The 16,413-nt window shown below is 65.4% G+C and overlaps 1 protein-coding gene across 1 annotated transcript; it reads left to right on the top strand.

The window, feature by feature from the left end:
* Positions 1-489: 489 nt before the first annotated feature.
* GBX2 (gastrulation brain homeobox 2) lies at positions 490-3,258 on the top strand. Its single transcript, XM_060193590.1, has 2 exons — positions 490-1,513; positions 2,728-3,258. The coding sequence occupies exons 1-2, from the start codon at positions 1,054-1,056 to the stop codon at positions 3,252-3,254; spliced, it is 987 nt and encodes a 328-aa protein (XP_060049573.1). The 5' UTR covers positions 490-1,053; the 3' UTR covers positions 3,255-3,258.
* Positions 3,259-16,413: the final 13,155 nt, after the last annotated feature.

The raw sequence follows: 16,413 nt of genomic DNA, 5'->3' as shown, positions 1-16,413 counted from the left end.
CCCAAAAGGACCCCCAACAGGACCCCCAGTCAGACCCCCAACCGGACCCCCAACCCAGAACCCCCCAACCGGACCCCCAGCCGGACACCCCCAGCCAGACCTCCCAAGAGGACCCCCCAGCCGGACCAACAGGACACCAACCGGACCCCCAGCCGGACACCCAACCCGGAACCACCCAACTGGACACAAGCAGGACCCCAGCAGGATCTCCCAACCGGACCCCAGCTACACGCCCCAGTCGGAACCCAACCGGACCCCAGCTGAACCCACCCAGCCAGAACCCCCAACCCGGAACCCCCCAACCGGACACAAGCCGGAACCCACAGCCGGCCCCCAGAAGCCGGCCCCCCCCAGCGGGACCCCCAACCCAGCCCCCCCCCAAGCCCGGACCCCAGCCGGATCTCAACCGGACCCCCCCAACCCCATCCCTTCAGCCGGACGCCCAACTGGACTGCCAGCCAGACCATCAGAACAGACCCCCGGCGGGGCCCCCAGCCCAGACTCCTCCAACCAGACCCCCACTGGAACCTCCCTAGGCGGACCGCCCCCAGCTGGACCCCCAGCCGGACCCCCAGCGGAACCTGCCACCAGACCCCCCAGCTGAACCTCCAACCGGACCCCCAGCTAGACGACTAGTCCGGACCCTCGCCGGACCCCGGCCTGCTGCATCTTTGTCCGGCCCCGGCCCTCTGCCCAGCACACAGCGGGCGGCTCCCACCAGCCTGCCCGCACGGCGGTTCGGGATCCTGCAGGGCTACGTCTCCACCGGGGAGCCCTCCGGGCATCCCGTGCAACTCCCGGCCTCCACGCCGGGCGTCCTGCCAGCCGGGGTGCCCGCAAGCCGGCGTGTGCCCCGAGCCTCCGTGCTCCCTCCGGCCAGGGCGCCGTCTTCCGTCTCCGAGCCGCCCGCCCCTCTCCAGCCCGGGGCGCCTTCGGTCTCCTCGCCGGGTGCCCTCTCCGAGCTCCGGCCCGGGTTGCCGCTCCCCACCCCCGGGCGCGGGTCTCGGCCCGGGATGCCGCGGGGCCGGGCGTGAGGCCCCAGCGGGCGCGTGGATGCGGGCGGCCCGGCCCCGGGCCACGATGATGCAGCGGCCGCTGGGCGCCAGCGCGGCCTTCAGCATCGACTCCCTGATCGGCAGCCCGCCGCAGCCCAGCCCCGGGCCCTTCGTCTACACCGGCTACCCCATGTTCATGCCCTACCGGCCGGTGGTGCTGCCGCCGCCGCCCGCGCTGCCCCCGCCCGCGCTGCCCCCGCCCGCGCTGCCCCCGCCCGCCGGCTTCTGCCCCGGCCTGGCCCCGGGCATGGCCCTGACCTCCACGCTCATGGCCGCGCTGCCAGGCGCCTTCCCCGCTGCCCCGCAGCACCAGGACGCCGCCGCCCGCAAGTTCCCTCCGCAGCCTCTCCCCTTTGACAAGGCGGACGCGCTGCCGGGCGCCCCGGACGCCAAGGCCTTCGCGGGCAAGGATGGCGGGCTGCTGGCCTTCGCGGCTGAGGCGGTGCCCGCCGCACTGGGTGAGCGTGGGGCGGGGACCCCGGACGGCGGGGAGGGCGGCCACCTCTGGGGCGTGGTGGTCGGCCGGCCGGCAAAGCAAGAGGGAAAAGCAGGCGGGCGGGGGGCAGGGGGCCTGGGGGCCTGGGGGCCGAGCCCCCACCAGCCGCTGGCACCACAAGTTGGGTCCAGCCTGCCCCCCGAAACCTCCATAATGGGGGGGTTCTGGGCAGCCTGCGGGGCGGAGCGCAGACTCGGTGAACCCCACTCTGGGGCTGCCGCACCCCAGTCCCGTCCCTGGGATCTGCCTCTCTGCCCTCTGTCTCCCTGCCCCTCTGTCTCTCTGTGTCTCTGCCCTCTGTCTCCCTGCCCCTCTGTCTCCCTGTCTCTCTGCCCTCTGCCTCTCTGCCCTCTGTCTCTCTGTGTCTCTGCCCCTCTGTCTCTGCCTCTGTCTCTGCCCCTCTGTCTCTGCCTCTGTCTCTCTGCCTCTCTGTCTCTCTGCCTATCTCTGTCTCTCTGTCTCTGTCTCTCTGCCTCTGCCTCTCTGTCTCTCTGCCCCTCTGTCTCTCTGTCTCTCTGCATCTCTGTCTCTCTGCGTCTCTGTCTCTCTGCCCCTCTGTCTCTCTGCCTCTCTGTCTCTCTGCCCCTCTGTCTCTCTGCCTGTCTCTCTGCCTCTGTCTCTCTGTCTCTGCCTCGGTCTCTGCCCCTCTGTCTCTGCCTCTGTCTCTCTGCCTCTGTCTCTGCCTCTGTCTCTGCCTCTGTCTCTCTGTTCTCTGCCTCTGTCTCTCTGTCTCTGCCTCTGTCTCTGCCTCTGTCTCTCTGTCTCTCTGCCCCTCTGTCTCTCTGCCCCTCTGTCTCTCTGCCTCTCTGTCTCTCTGCCTGTCTCTCTGCCTGTCTCTCTGCGTCTCTGTCTCTCTGCCTGTCTCTCTGCCTCTCTGTCTCTCTTTGGTGACAACTTCCAGAGCCACGAAAGTCCCCTCTGCCCCGCAGACTCCCGCCAGAGAGTCTGCACGTCACGTTACGTGCGTGGGGTGCAGCTGCTGTGCCCGCAGCCAGGCTGGGCAGAGAGTGGGGGTCTGCTCGGGGGACTCTGGGTGCACAGTGCCCCCTCCTCACCCAGCTTCCCCCCAGGAGAAAGGGGACCCTCTGGGCCCTGCCCGGAGCCCCGGGAGACAGAGAGCAGCGGACCTGACTGACTGGGGTGGCGGGCGGGCGCTCACCACTGTCTCCCTTGCAGGGGGCCCGGCCCGGGGTCCGGGGAAGGAGGAGGCCCGGCCGGAGGACGAGCCCAGAGGCAAGGAGGAAGGTTGCTCTCTGGAGAGCGACCTGGACTACAGCTCGGACGACAACCTGCCGGGCCCCGTGGCCGCCCGGGGGGACGTCGAGGCGGGCGCGGCCCCCGAGGAGACCCCGGTCGGTGGGGGCGCGGGGGCGGCGGCCCCCGGGGGCGGTAAGAACCGGCGTCGACGCACGGCCTTCACCAGCGAGCAGCTGCTGGAGCTGGAGAAGGAGTTCCACTGCAAGAAGTACCTGTCCCTCACGGAGCGCTCGCAGATCGCGCACGCCCTCAAGCTCAGCGAGGTGCAGGTCAAGATCTGGTTCCAGAACCGCCGCGCCAAGTGGAAGCGCGTCAAGGCCGGCAACGCCAACTCCAAGACCGGGGAGCCCTCGCGGAACCCCAAGATTGTGGTGCCCATCCCCGTGCACGTCAGCAGGTTTGCCATCCGCAGTCAGCACCAGCAGCTGGAGCAGGCCAGGCCCTGAGGCCAGCAGGACCCGGCCACCCAGCCCCGGCTGTGGACACGCGTGTGGAGAGACAGAGGGAGAGAGGGAGGCAGAGGGAGGGGGGGGGCGCACGCCAGCGCAGGAGGTCGCAGCTCCCCCGCGTGGAGCCTCCTGGCCCTTGGAGGTGGCGATGGGACCCGAGCCCGTCCGCCCGCCCGCCCGCCCGCCCGCCGTCCACGTCCACGGGGGTCCAGCAACCCGCCTCGCCCTCGCCTGGCTCCAAAGGTAACGGCCGCCGGCACCCCCATCCCCGCCGTGCCCTCGGCTCCCGTTCTGGGTACTTGGTACTGGGTACTTCCCTTTGGTTTTTTGATCTTTGTTTTTTGTTGTTTTCAGTCTTGTCCTGCAGGTGCCTGGAAGCAGCTGTGGGGGGGGGCCCTGGCTTCCTCCCCCGTCTGTGTTAATTTATTTCTACGTAGCTTATTTCCTTCTAAGTTATGACACATAACCCGCCTCAGTCTTGTGAATAACAATATAACAATAACGATGATGATGACGGTAAAAATAATAATAAAAAGGAGCGAGAGAGGAGAGGAAACCATCAGAGGCAGTTCTCTGGGTCTCCTGTGCGTGCAGGCCGGGCTCCAGAGCTGGGGGGGCCGGGGCGGGATGGACCCACGGATGCCCTGCCCAGGCCTTGGCTGCAGGAAGCGCCCTCGGTGACAGGGAAGAGAGCCTTGGCTGCAGGAAGCGCCCTCGGTGACAGGGAAGAGAGCGGGTTCACTGCTCGCGGGTGCCGGGCAGGGGTGGGGGGCCGGCGTGTGCGTGTGGGGGGGGTCTGTGCCAAGCCCAGGGACTCCAGGGAGTGGGGCACCCCAGAGTGGCCATACACCTGGCTGTGAACCTCAGCCCTCCACCCGGGGCCTCAGACCCTGAGCAGGGGTGGGGGTGTGAGGCCTGGGGTGCCACCCCTCTGTCCCCAGCTGGGTCCACCCCTCCCACTACCCACCCACCCCAGCCGGTGCTGGTCAGGGTCCCGCTGGGTGGAGAGCAGTCGGCCACCCCGTCCGTCCCTGTCCACCCCGCGGGCTGGTGCGAGGGGCTGTGGGTCAGTGCGGGCTGGGGGGGGGGGGGCGGCACTCAGGCCTCCCAGCAGTCACCTGGGTCCCAAGAAGGGATGTCAGCAGCGGCCCGTGTGCGAGAGGGCCCCTTGGTGCCCGGTGGTGGAAGTGGCCGAGGCAGGATATCTGACACCGAGTGACCGGTCCAGGATCACGTCCGTTCACGCAGGGTCAGCATGGCCATCCCGGGCAGGTCCTTGGGCCACGCCCACCGTGGTGACCCAGCTCTGGTAGAGGCGGCCCCCACAGGGTGGTGGGAACACATTGCCTGAAGGCCAGGGGTGCCGGGCGCGCCGGGGGCTGGGTCTGGGGAACCGAGGACTGCCTCTTCCCGCAGCACGACGGCTTCTGCAGGGACGCAGGGACGCCGGGATGGGGCCTGGGACGCTCGGGACCACCCGCCCCCGTGGGAAAGGGAGGCCCAGTGGGAACAGAGACCTTCCGCGAGGACCCCACGGGACGGGACTCCCCCTCCCCCGGCTGGCAGTCTCGCGTTTGGGGTGTTTGAGGAGGGTGGCGGGCGGCCCGCTCTCCCAGTGGGTGAGGCTCCCTCCTTGCCCCTTGCCCGGCCCTCCAGAGCCCCCTGGAGCCGCCTGGCCAGCCGGGAGACAGGCCGAGGGAGGAAGATAAACAGGCTGATGGCCGCTGTCATCAGGCCTCATCACAGCTTTCATTTGGCTGCCTAATGAGTCACATCACGGGCAGAGAGAAAAATTGTCAGTCGCCCGGGCCCTAATGAATTTTTTTGCAAATTGTAATCAAGCCAGGCCGTCTCGGCTGGCTGATTAATGAGCCCCACGGGGCTTGGCCAGTGCCTCCGCCTTTTCTCGCAGCCCGGCCTCCTCGCACTAAATTAACAGCAACTTGTCTGAGCTTCAAATTAACTCCCGATGATTAATTCTGATGGGGGGGCCTGAAGGATCGCTCGTTCTAATAGGCTCTGGCCTGAGATGCTGCTGAAAATTAATACACTTCCCCTTTGGCTGCCGGCTGTAATCCAAGGTTGGGCCTTGACACTATATTTGTTGTTACAATAAATTCCACTTACATCTGCAGATCAAATAATTACGCTTGGGAGCCCTGAGGCTCGGCCCGCACCCCCCCCCCCCCGCCCTAGGGATGGGTCTCCCTGCCCCCACCCGGTGTCCTCCAGGCCGGGATGGACGGTGACCCCTGTCGCTAGGGCACCTTCATGCGGTTCTGTGGGTCCACTGGGGGGATGCTCTTTACACTGTCCTCGGGCCTCCAGAGCCCCCTCCGCCGACCCCCCCCGTGGACACCGGGGACCCCCGGCCTGCTCTGGGGTTTGCAGGCTGGGTGCACGGTGCTCCCCAGACCCTCGGCCTCTGGGCAGGTCATGGAGGCTGAGTGGTGCCAGTGGGGTCCTTTGGGCTCTCCGGCTCACCCCCACCCACCTGGGTCCCCTGGGTGCCTGGGCTGGGCATGACCCGGGCCCCGGAGCAGGTCTACACGGCTCCGGCTCCCCAGGCTCGGCTCCCTTGCCGGGAGTTTCATTGCTTCCATCCCGGCAGCCACATCCGCAGGCCCTCGCCTGCCCGCTGCCCGCCTGCCCCCCCCCACCCCCGTGCCCGCCCGGGCCTGTCCCCATGAGCGAGTGGCCACCATCCCCTTCTGCGGGCACACCGGGCGGGTGGTGTGTGTGGGGGGCGGCCACAGATCCTGGGCTCGTCCTTCCCAGTGTCACCCTCTCTGCCTGCCCACGGGAGACCTGGCGGCCGGGGCCCTGGGGTCTGGGGCGGGCGGGGGCAGCCGCGGGTGAATGGAGCCGACATTCATCTTCATCCGGGGCCCTCATGGAGCAAACAGGAGGAATATCCGCAGAGACAGAGCTGGAGTGCAGCCCAGCCAGGCAGCCTCGGGACGCAGGCCACACACCGGGACGCTGACCGCCGGCCGTGGACACCGGTGGGGTATCCCTCCACGCCCAACCCCAGCACTGAGGGCCAGACCTCCCCGCCTGGGGCTTGGGGGCTCCCCATCTGCGTGGGTCCCGGTCCCCGCCTGCAGAGGACGCCCCTCACCCCTGCGGGCCCACCGGAGTTCCAGGGCCCACCTGGTGGAGGTGGGGAGCCCAGCCCACGAGGGACCGGGCTGCCCCTTGGCGCGGGGTCACGGGGAGCCCCGGCCACCCTGGAGGCCACGTCCCTCCCTGTCCCCTGAGCTCACTCCAGACGCCCAGCCTCCACCACAGTCCTCCTTCCCGTCTTAGAAGCGGTCCGCTCCGGGCTCCACGTGCCCCCCACCCCAGGGTGAGCTCTGACTCTCCCTGGACCTGGACTCGGGTGGTGTCCCCTTCGTGCCTCAGCAGTCCACCACTGCCCGGACTGTATGACCCCGGGCCGACCTTTCTAGTGCCCACTGCTGAGGTCACCCCCCCCCCCAGCTGCTGCCCACTGCCTGCCGGGCTGGGGGCTGGGGAGGGAGATTGAGGCGAGGGCAGCTGGGGACGGGCTGTCAGATCTCCCCCATCCTGTGCCCTGCGGAGATCAAGGCCCCCGGGGAGTCCTGAGGGAAGGCAGGCTGACTGACCTGGGGGCCACTGCGGGAGCCAGGCCTGGGGGGACGCCTCCATGCCCACCGCCCTGAACAGCCCAGAGTCCGGGCGCCCCCGCCACCCCGCCCGCCCGCATCTCTTAATTTCCTGGCCACCCTCCTCTCTGGCCTTTGTCACCCGCCTGGCTCTGGTGTGGCCGCCGGTCTCAAAAGACACCCCTGGCTCAAGCCCCCCTCCCCCCCTGTGGTGGCGGGAATGACAATGGCTGGAATGGGATTACAGCCCTGATCCGCGGCCCGGCCCCGCCCCCAGGCTCTGCCCTCGCCCTCCCTCCTGCTTCCGCCCTGCACCTGGCTGGGGTGGGGGGGTGGCCGATTGACCCCAGGGAGGAGGGAGAGGGCCCCAGAGTGGCTGGGTCTGAGCCCGCTACACCTGGGGAGGAGGCAGGTACTGACCCACACACCCCCATGCCACCAGCTGGACTCCGGGGTGCAACAGGGCGCCTGGCGCAGGGAACCACAGCTGCATGTCCTCAGCAATCGCACCTCCCAGCCAGGGTGGGACCGGGCTTCAGCTTCAGCAGAACAGGAGACCAGGGGCTCTCGTCCACAGGTGTGGAGAATGGGGGGGGCTGTCGACAGGGGGAGACTCCATATACACATGGGGGCAGGGAGGACCCCGTCTTCAGATGTGTGGGGGACCTCGTCCACAGGTGTGAGGAGCCAGGGGGCTGGTCAACAGGTGGGGGGATCTCGTCCACGGGTGTGAGGGCCAGGGGCTGGTCAACAGGTGGGGGGACCTCGTCCACGGGTGTGAGGGGCCAGGGGGCTGGTCAACAGGTGGGGGGACCTCGTCCACGGGTGTGAGGGGCCAGGGGCTGGTCAACAGGTGGGGGAACAAGTGTAGGGGACAGGAGGTACCCATAAGTGGGGTGTAGAGGGACCGTGTGCAGGTGTAGGGACGGGAATGGCAACCGGCTCGCGCCTGTGGAGTTGGGCCGAACACAGGGCTGCAGCCTCCCCCTCAATATGGAGCCTTGGTCACTGCGGTCAGTCTGGACAAGACCTGGAGCTGAGGAGGGACAGGGAAGAATGAGCAAGCATAGGGGGCTGGGGACAGTGAGATAGCCGGGGTGGGGTGGGAAGAGGGCTGAACCCCTGAACCCTGAAACATGAGCCCTGAGTCCTGAGTTGTGAGCCCTGAGTCCCTGAGCCCTGAGCCCTGAGCCCTGAGTCCCTGAGCCCTGAGCCCTGAGCCCTGAGCCCTGAGTCCTTAGTCCTGAGTCCCTGAGTCCTGAGCCCTGAGTCCTGAGTCCTGAGTCGCTGAGCCCCTGAGCCCCTGAGTATGGAGTCCTGAGCCCTGAGTCCAGAGACCTGAGTCCCTGAGCCCTGAGTCCCTGAACCCTGAGCCCTGAGTCCTGAGCCCTGAGTCCTGAGCCCTAAGCCCTGAGCCCTGAGTCCTGAGTCCTGAGCCCTGAGCCCTGAGCCCTGAGCACTGAGACCTGAGACCCTGACCCCTGAGCCCTGAGTCCTAAACCCTGAGCCCTGAGTCCCTGAGCCCTGAGACCCTGAGCCCTGAGCCCTGAGTCCCTGAGCCCTGAGCCCTGAGCCCTGAGCCCTGAGCCCTGAGTCCTGAGGCCTGAGCCCTGAGTCCCTGAGTCCTGAGTCCCTGAGCCCCAGAGCCCTGAGCCCTGAGTCCTGAGGCCTGAGTCCTGAGCCCTGAGCCCCTGAACCCCTGAGCCCCTGAGTCCTGAGTCCCTGAGCCCTGAGCCCTGAGTCCCTGAGCCCTGAGTCCCTGAGCCCGGAGTCCCTGAGCCCAGAGTCCTGAGCCCCTGAGCCCTGAGTCCCTGAGCCCCTGAGTCCTGAGTCCCTGAGCCCTGAGTCCCTGAGTCCTGAGTCCCTGAGTCCCTGAGCTCTGAGTCCCTGAGCCCGGAGCCCTGAGTCCTGAGTCCTGAGTCGTGAGGCCTGAGCCCTGAGTCCCTGAGTCCTGAGTCCCTGAGCCCCTGAGCCCTGAGTGCTGAGCCCAGAGCCCTGAGCCCTGAGGCCCTGAGCCCCTGAGTCCCTGAGTCCTGAGCCCTGAGCCCTGAGTCCTGAGTCCCTGAGCCTTGAGTCCCTGAGCCCTGGTCCTGAGTCCTGAGTCGTGAGGCCTGAGCCCTGAGTCCCTGAGTCCCTGAGTCCTGAGTCCCTAAGTCCCTGAGTCCTGAGTCCCTGAGTCCTGAGCCCTGAGCCCCTGAGTCCCTGAGCCCTGAGCCTCTGATTCCATGAGCCCCTGAGTCTCTGAGCCCTGAGTCCCTGAGCCCGGAGCCCTGAGTTCTGAGCCCTGAGCCCTGAGTCCCTGAGTCCTGAGTCGTGAGGCCTGAGCCCTGAGTCCCTGAGTCCTGAGTCCCTGAGCCCTGAGTCCCTGAGTCCTGAGTCCCTGAGTCCCTGAGCTCTGAGTCCCTGAGCCCGGAGCCCTGAGGCCTGAGCCCTGAGTCCTGAGTCGTGAGGCCTGAGCCCTGAGTCCCTGAGTCCTGAGTCCCTGAGCCCCTGAGCCCTGAGTGCTGAGCCCAGAGCCCTGAGCCCTGAGGCCAAGAGTCCTGAGCCCTGAGCCCTGAGTCCTGAGTCCCTGAGCCTTGAGTCCCTGAGCCCTGGTCCTGAGTCCTGAGTCATGAGGCCTGAGCCCTGAGTCCCTGAGTCCCTGAGTCCTGAGTCCCTAAGTCCCTGAGTCCTGAGTCCCTGAGTCCTGAGCCCTGAGCCCCTGAGTCCCTGAGCCCTGAGTCCTGAGCCCTGAGCCCTGAGCCTTGAGTCCCTGAGCCCTGAGTCCTGAGCCCTGAGTCCTGAGTCCCTGAGTCCTGAGCCCCTGAGCCCTGAGTCCTGAGTCCCTGAGCCCTGAGCCCTTAGTCTTGAGTCCCGGAGCCCTGAGTCCTGAGCCCTGTGTCCTGAGTCCTGAGTCCTGAGTCCTGAGCCCCTGAGTCCCTGAGCCCTGAGTCTTGAGTCCCTGAGCCCTGAGTCCTGAGTCCCTGTGTCCTGAGCCCCTGAGCCCCTGAATCCTGAGCCCTGAGCCCCTGAATCCTGAGCCCTGAGCCCCTGAGTCCTGAGTCCCTGAGCCGCTGAGTCCTGAGCCCTGAGCCCTGAGTCCCTGAGTCCTGAGTTCTGAGTCCTGATCCAGAGCCCCTGAGTCCCTGAGTCCCTGAATCCCTGAGTCCTGAGTCCTGAGTCCCTGAGCCCTGAGCCCTGAACCCTGAGTCCTGAGGCCTGAGCCCTGAGCCCTGAGCCCTGAGCACTGAGCCCTGAGCCCCTGAGCCCTGAGTCCTGAGTCCCTGAGCCGTGAGTCCTGAGTCCTGAGCCCTGATTCCCTGAGCCCTGAGTCCTGAGTCCTGAGCCCTGAGTCCCTAAGTCCCTGAGTCCCTGAGTCGTGAACCCTGAGTCCCTGAGCCCTTTGTCCTGAGTCCCTGACCCCCTGCGTCCTGAGCCCTGAGCCCTGAGTCCTAGGTCGTGAAGCCTGAGCCCTGAGTCCCTGAGCCCCTGAGCCCCTGAGCCCTGAGTGCTTAGCCCAGAGCCCTGAGTCCTGAGCCCCTGAGCCCCTGAGTCCCTGAGCCCTGAGTCCTGAGTCCCTGAGCCCTGAGCCCCTGAGCCCTGAGTCCTGTGTCCTGAGTCCTGAGTTGTGAGCCCTGAGCCCCTGAGCCCTGAGTCCTGAGTCCTGAGTCCTGAGTCCCTGAGTCCTGAGCCCCTGAGCCCCTGAGCCCTGAGTCCTGAGTCCCTGAGCCCTGAACCCTGAGTCTTGAGTCCCTGAGTCCTGAGCCCTGTGTCCTGAGTCCTGAGTCCTGAGCCCCTGAGCCCCTGAATCCTGAGCCCTGAGCCCCTGAATCCTGAGCCCTGAGCCCCTGAGTCCTGAGTCCCTGAGCCGCTGAGTCCTGAGCCCTGAGCCCCTGAGCCCTGAGCCCCTGAGCCCTGAGTCCCTGAGTCCTGAGTCCTGAGTCCCTGAGCCCCTGAGCCCTGAGCCCGGAGTCCTGAGTCCTGAGTCCCTGAGCCCCTGAGCCCTGAGTCCCTGAGCCCTGAGTCCTGAGCACTGAGCCCTGAGCACTGAGTCCTGAGTCCTGAGCCCAGAGCCTTGAGTCCTGAGTCCTGAGTCCTGAGCCCTGAGCCCTGAGTCCTGAGCTCTGAGTCCTGAGACCCTGAGCCCTGAGTCCTGAGTCCTTAGTCCCTGAGCCCTAAGCCCTGAGACCCTGAGCCCTGAGTCCCTGAGTCCCTGAGCCGTGAGTCGTGAGTCCTGAGTCCTGAGCCCTGATTCCCTGAGCCCTGAGTCCTGAGTCCTGAGCCCTGAGTCCCTAAGTCCCTGAGTCCCTGAGTCCTGAACCCTGAGCCCTTTGTCCTGAGTCCCTGACCCCCTGCGTCCTGAGCCCTGAGCCCTGAGTCCTAGGCCGTGAGGCCTGAGCCCTGAGTCCCTGAGTCCCTGAGCCCCTGAGCCCTGAGTGCTTAGCACAGAGCCCTGAGTCCTGAGCCCCTTAGCCCCTGAGGCCCTGAGCCCTGAGTCCTGAGTCCCTGAGCCCTGAGCCCCTGAGCCCTGAGTCCTGTGTCCTGAGTCCTGAGTTGTGAGCCCTGAGCCCTGAGTCCCTGAGCTCTGAGCCCTGAGTCACTGAGTCCTGAGTCCTGAGCCCCTGATTACCTGAGTCCTGAGTCCTGAGCCCCTCAGTCCCTGACCCCTGAGTCCTGAGTCCTGAGTCCAAGGCCCCTGATCCTTGAGTCCCAGAGTCCTGAGCCCTGAGTCCTGAGTCCTGAGCCCAGAGCCCTGAGTCCTGAGCCCAGAGCCCTGAGTCCTGAGCCCTGAGTCCTGAGTCCTGAGTCCTGATTCCTGAGTCCTGAGCCCCTGAGTCCCTGAGCCCTGAGTCTTGAGTCCCTGAGCCCTGAGTCCTGAGCCCTGAGCCCCTGAGTCCTGAGCCCTGAGTCCCTGAGCCCTGAGTCCTGAGCCCTGAGCGCCTTGAGTCCAGAGCCCTGAGTCCTGAGTCCTGAGTCCTGAGCCCTGAGTCCTCAGTCCCTGAGTCCTGAGCCCTGAGTCCTGAACCCTGAGCCCTGAGCCCTGAGCCCTGAGTCCTGAGCCCTGAGTCCCTGAGTCCTGAGTCCTGAGCCCTGAGTCCTGAGTCCTGAGCCCTGAGTCCTGAGTCCTGAGTCCTGAGCCCTGAGTCCTGAGTCCTGAACCCTGAGTCCTGAGTCCTGAGTCCTGAGCCCCTGATTACCTGAGTCCTGAGCCCCTCAGTCCCTGACCCCTGAGTCCTGAGTCCTGAGTCCAAGGCCCCTGATCCCTGAGTCCCAGAGTCCTGAGCCCTGAGTCCTGAGTCCGGAGCCCAGAGCCCTGAGTCCTGAGCCCTGAGTCCTGAGTCCTGAGTCCTGAGCTCTGAGCCCTGAGTCCTGAACCCTGTGTCCTGAGTCCTGAGTCCTGAGCCCCTGAGTCCCTGAGCCCTGAGTCTTGAGTCCCTGAGCCCTGAGTCCTGAGCCCTGAGCCCCTGAGTCCCTGAGCCCTGAGTCCTGAGTCCTGAGCCCTGAGCCCTGAGCCTTGAGTCCCTGAGCCCTGAGTCCTGAGCCCTGAGTCCTGAGTCCCTGAGTCCTGAGCCCCTGAGCCCTGAGTCCTGAGTCCCTGAGCCCTGAGCCCTGAGTCTTGAGTCCCAGAACCCTGAGTCCTGAGCCCTGTGTCCTGAGTCCTGAGTCCTGAGCCCCTGAGTCCCTGAGCCCTGAGTCTTGAGTCCCTGAGCCCTGAGTCCTGAGTCCCTGTGTCCTGAGCCCCTGAGCCCCTGAGCCCCTGAATCCTGAGCCCTGAGCCCTGAGCCCCTGAATCCTGAGCCCTGAGTCCCTGAGTCCTGAGTCCCTGAGTCCTGAGTTCTGAGTCCTGAGCCCAGAGCCCCTGAGTCCCTGAATCCCTGAGTCCTGAGTCCTGAGTCCCTGAGCCCTGAGTCCTGAGTCCATAGGCCTGAGTCCCTGAGCCCATGAGCCCTGAGCCCAGAGTCCTGAGTCCCTGAGTCCCTGAGCCCTGAGTCCTGAGCCCTGAGTCCTCAGTCCTGAGTCCTGAGTTGAGCCCTGAGGCTTGAGCCCTGAGTCCTGAGTCCTGAGCCCTGACTCCATGAGCCCTCAGCACTGAGTCCCTGAGTCCCTGAGCCCTGAGCCCTGAGCCCTGAGTCCTGAGCCCCTGAGCCCTGAGTCCCTGAGCCGTGAGTCCTGAGTCCTGATTCCCTGAGCCCTGAGTCCTGAGTCATGAGCCCTGAGTCCCTAAGTCCCTGAGTCCCTGAGTCGTGAACCCTGAGTCCCTGAGCCCTTTGTCCTGAGTCCCTGACCCCCTGCGTCCTGAGCCCTGAGCCCTGAGCCCTGAGTCCTAGGTCGTGAAGCCTGAGCCCTGAGTCCCTGAGCCCCTGAGCCCCTGAGCCCTGAGTGCTTAGCCCAGAGCCCTGAGCCCTGAGTCCTGAGCCCCTGAGCCCCTGAGCCCTGAGCCCTGAGTCCTGAGTCCCTGAGCCCTGAACCCTGAGCCCTGAGTCCTATGTCCTGAGTCCTGAGTTGTGAGCCCTGAGCTCCTGAGCCCTGAGCTCTGAGCCCTGAGTCACTGAGCCCTGAGCCCTGAGCCCTGAGCCTTGAGTCCTGAGTTTTGAGCCCTTAGTCCTGAGTCCTGAGCCCTGAGTCCCTGAGCCCTGAGTCCTGAGTCCCTGAGCCCTAAGCCCTGAGTCCTGAGACCCTGAGCCCTGAGTCCCTGAGTCCTTTAGCTCCTGAGCCCCTGAGACCTGAGTCCTGAGTCCTGAGCCCTGAGCCCTGAGCCCTGAGCCCTGAGCCCTGAGTCCTGAGCCCTGAGTCCCTGAGTCCCTGAGTCCTGAGTCCTGAGCCCTGAGCCCTGAGTCCCTGAGTCCCTGAGTCCTGAGCCCTGAGCCCTGAGTCCTGAGTCCTGAGCCCTGAGTCCTGAGGCCTGAGTCCTGAGTCCTGAGCCCTGTGTCCTGAGTCCTGAGTCCTGAGCCCCTGAGCCCCTGAATCCTGAGCCCTGAGCCCCTGAATCCTGAGCCCTGAGCCCCTGAGTCCTGAGTCCCTGAGCCGCTGAGTCCTGAGCCCTGAGCCCTGAGCCCCTGAGCCCTGAGTCCCTGAGTCCTGAGTCCCTGAGTCCTGAGTCCTGAGTCCCTGAGCCCTGAGTCCTGAGTCCCTGAGCCCTGAGTCCTGAGCACTGAGCCCTGAGTCCTGAGCCCAGAGCCTTGAGTCCTGAGTCCTGAGCCCTGAGCCCTGAGTCCTGAGTCCTTAGCCCTGAGCCCTAAGCCCTGAGACCCTGAGCCCTGAGTCCCTGAGTCCCTGAGCCCCTGAGTCCTGAGTCCCTGAGCCCTAAACCTGAGTCCTGAGACCCTGAGCCCTGAGTCCCTGAGTCCTTTAGCCCCTGAGCCCCTGAGACCTGAGCCCTGAGTCCTGAGTCCTGAGTCCCTGAGTCCTGAGTCCCTGAGTCCTGAGCCCTGAGCCCTGAGTCCTGAGCCCCTGAGTCCTGATCCCTGAGTCCTGAGCCCTGAGCCCTGAGCCCTGAGCCCCTGAGCCCTGAGCCCTGAGTCCTGAGTCCTGAGCCCTGAGTCCCTGAGTCCCTGAGCCCTGAGCCCTGAGTCCCTGAGTCCTTTAGCCCCTGAGCCCCTGAGTCCTGAGCCCTGAGTCCTGAGCCCTGAGTCCTGAGCCCTGAGTCCTGAGTCCTGAGCCCTGAGTCCTGAGTCCCTGAGTCCTGAGCCCTGAGTCCTGAGCCACTGAGTCCCTGAGTCCTGAGCCCTGAGTCCCTGAGCCCTGAGTTCTGAGTCCTGAGCCCCTGAGTCCTGAGCCCTGAGCCCTGAGCCCTGAGTCCCTGAGTCCTGAGCCCTGAGTCCTGAGCCACTGAGTCCCTGAGTCCTGAGCCCTGAGTCCCTGAGCCCTGAGTCCTGAGTCCTGAGCCCCTGAGCCCTGAGCCCTGAGTCCTGATCCCTGAGTCCTGAGTCCCTTATCTCTGAACCATAAGTCCTGAGTCCTGAGTCCTGAACTCTGAGTCTAGAGCCTGAGCTGTGAGCCCTCAAGTTCTGAGTCCTAGGCTCACCCCACTCCTTTCCTGGCTCCTGGCTCTGAGTGCCAGTGCCCAGATGTGAGGTCACCCCCTCCTTGGCACGAGTTGGGGAGGGCTGGGGTGGGGTCAGAGAGGAACAGAACCGGAGACCTGAGCCCTGAGCCCCTCATGTGTTTTGTACCAGATGGAAAAGTACCTGGTTCCTGCAGGCAGGCTAGGTGCCACTGCCTGATTCCAGAACGTCCCTCCAGGTCCCCACCAGGATATTTCTGTCCCTTGACAGAGACCAAAGGTGACTTTATCTCAAGCAGCGTTTGTAAAAGAGATTTGGGCTTTATGGGGATGGGGAGACCAAGCTCAGCACTTGGCTTGTGCAGTGCTGGGGCCTGAGCTAAGTCCTCCCTCAGGCATGCCAGTCCAGAGCTCTCTCACTGCACGCCTTCCTGGGCCCAAGGCCCACACTCCCACCCCCATGAATAATTTGCAAGGTTTTCTTTTTAAATATATTTTTAAAATTTAATTTACTCTCTTTTGTTGCCCTTGTTTTATTGTCGTAGTTATTATTGTTATTGTTGATGTCATTGTTGTTGGCTAGGACAGAGAGAAATGGAGAGAGGAGGGGAGACAGAGAGGGGGAGAGAAAGACAGACACCTGCAGACCTGCTTCACCGCCAGTGAAGCGACTCCCCTGCAGGTGGGGAGCCGGGGACTCGAACCGGGATCCTTAAGCTGGTCCTTGTGCTTTGCGCCACCTGCGCTTAACCCGCTGCGCTACCACCTGACCCCCAGAGTCATGTTTTTTAAGTCCAGGGTCCATGGTCTCTAGCTGCTGTCTGTCTGCCTGTCTGTCTGTCTGTCTTGGTTGTCATCAGAGCCTCCCACATGAGCGATTTCCTGGTGTTTTCCTTCTAAGTGAGACAGAGTGGGGGGAGACAGCGGGAGATACACCAGGGCAGAGAGATCTGGGCAGAGACAGCAGGGCTGAGAGAGAGAGAGCAGGAGAGATAGCAGGGCAGAGACAGCAGGGCAGAGAGAGAGCAGGAGAGATAGCAGGGCAGAGACAGCAGGGGAGAGAGAGCAGGAGAGATAGCAGGGCAGAGACAGCAGGACAGAGAGAGAGAGAGCAGGAGAGATAGCAGGGCAGAGACAGCAGGGGAGAGAGAGCAGGAGAGATAGCAGGGCAGAGACAGCAGGGCAGAGACAGCAGGCAAGGGACTCCCTGGACATGCCCACGGGGAGAGCTGAGGCTTGAACCCCGGCTGGGCTGGTGTCTCTCGCAGAGAGCTGTGTCTCTAGCCCCTGCAGTGACTGAAAAGCTGATTGGTGTGGGTCCTGAGGACATGCGGTGCTGGGGCTTGAGCCCGGGGCCTCCTATCCTGTGCTGTGCCCACGGCCAGCTCCCTCACCTGCCCGGGCAAGCCAGGACAGTGACGGCCAGGTACCCCGAGGGACAGGGTGTGCAGCCTACGGCCTGGGGACCCTGTGTCGTCCCGCTGGCAGAGGACGTGGAGGGTCTGGAGAGGGTGGGTGGTCGGGCCCGAGCCCCGTCACTGGG

This window comes from Erinaceus europaeus, chromosome 7 (assembly GCF_950295315.1).
Source record: "Erinaceus europaeus chromosome 7, mEriEur2.1, whole genome shotgun sequence".
Lineage (NCBI taxonomy): Eukaryota > Metazoa > Chordata > Mammalia > Eulipotyphla > Erinaceidae > Erinaceus > Erinaceus europaeus.
Note: the sequence above shows the minus strand (reverse complement) of the source record. Positions and strands in the feature narration are given on the sequence as shown.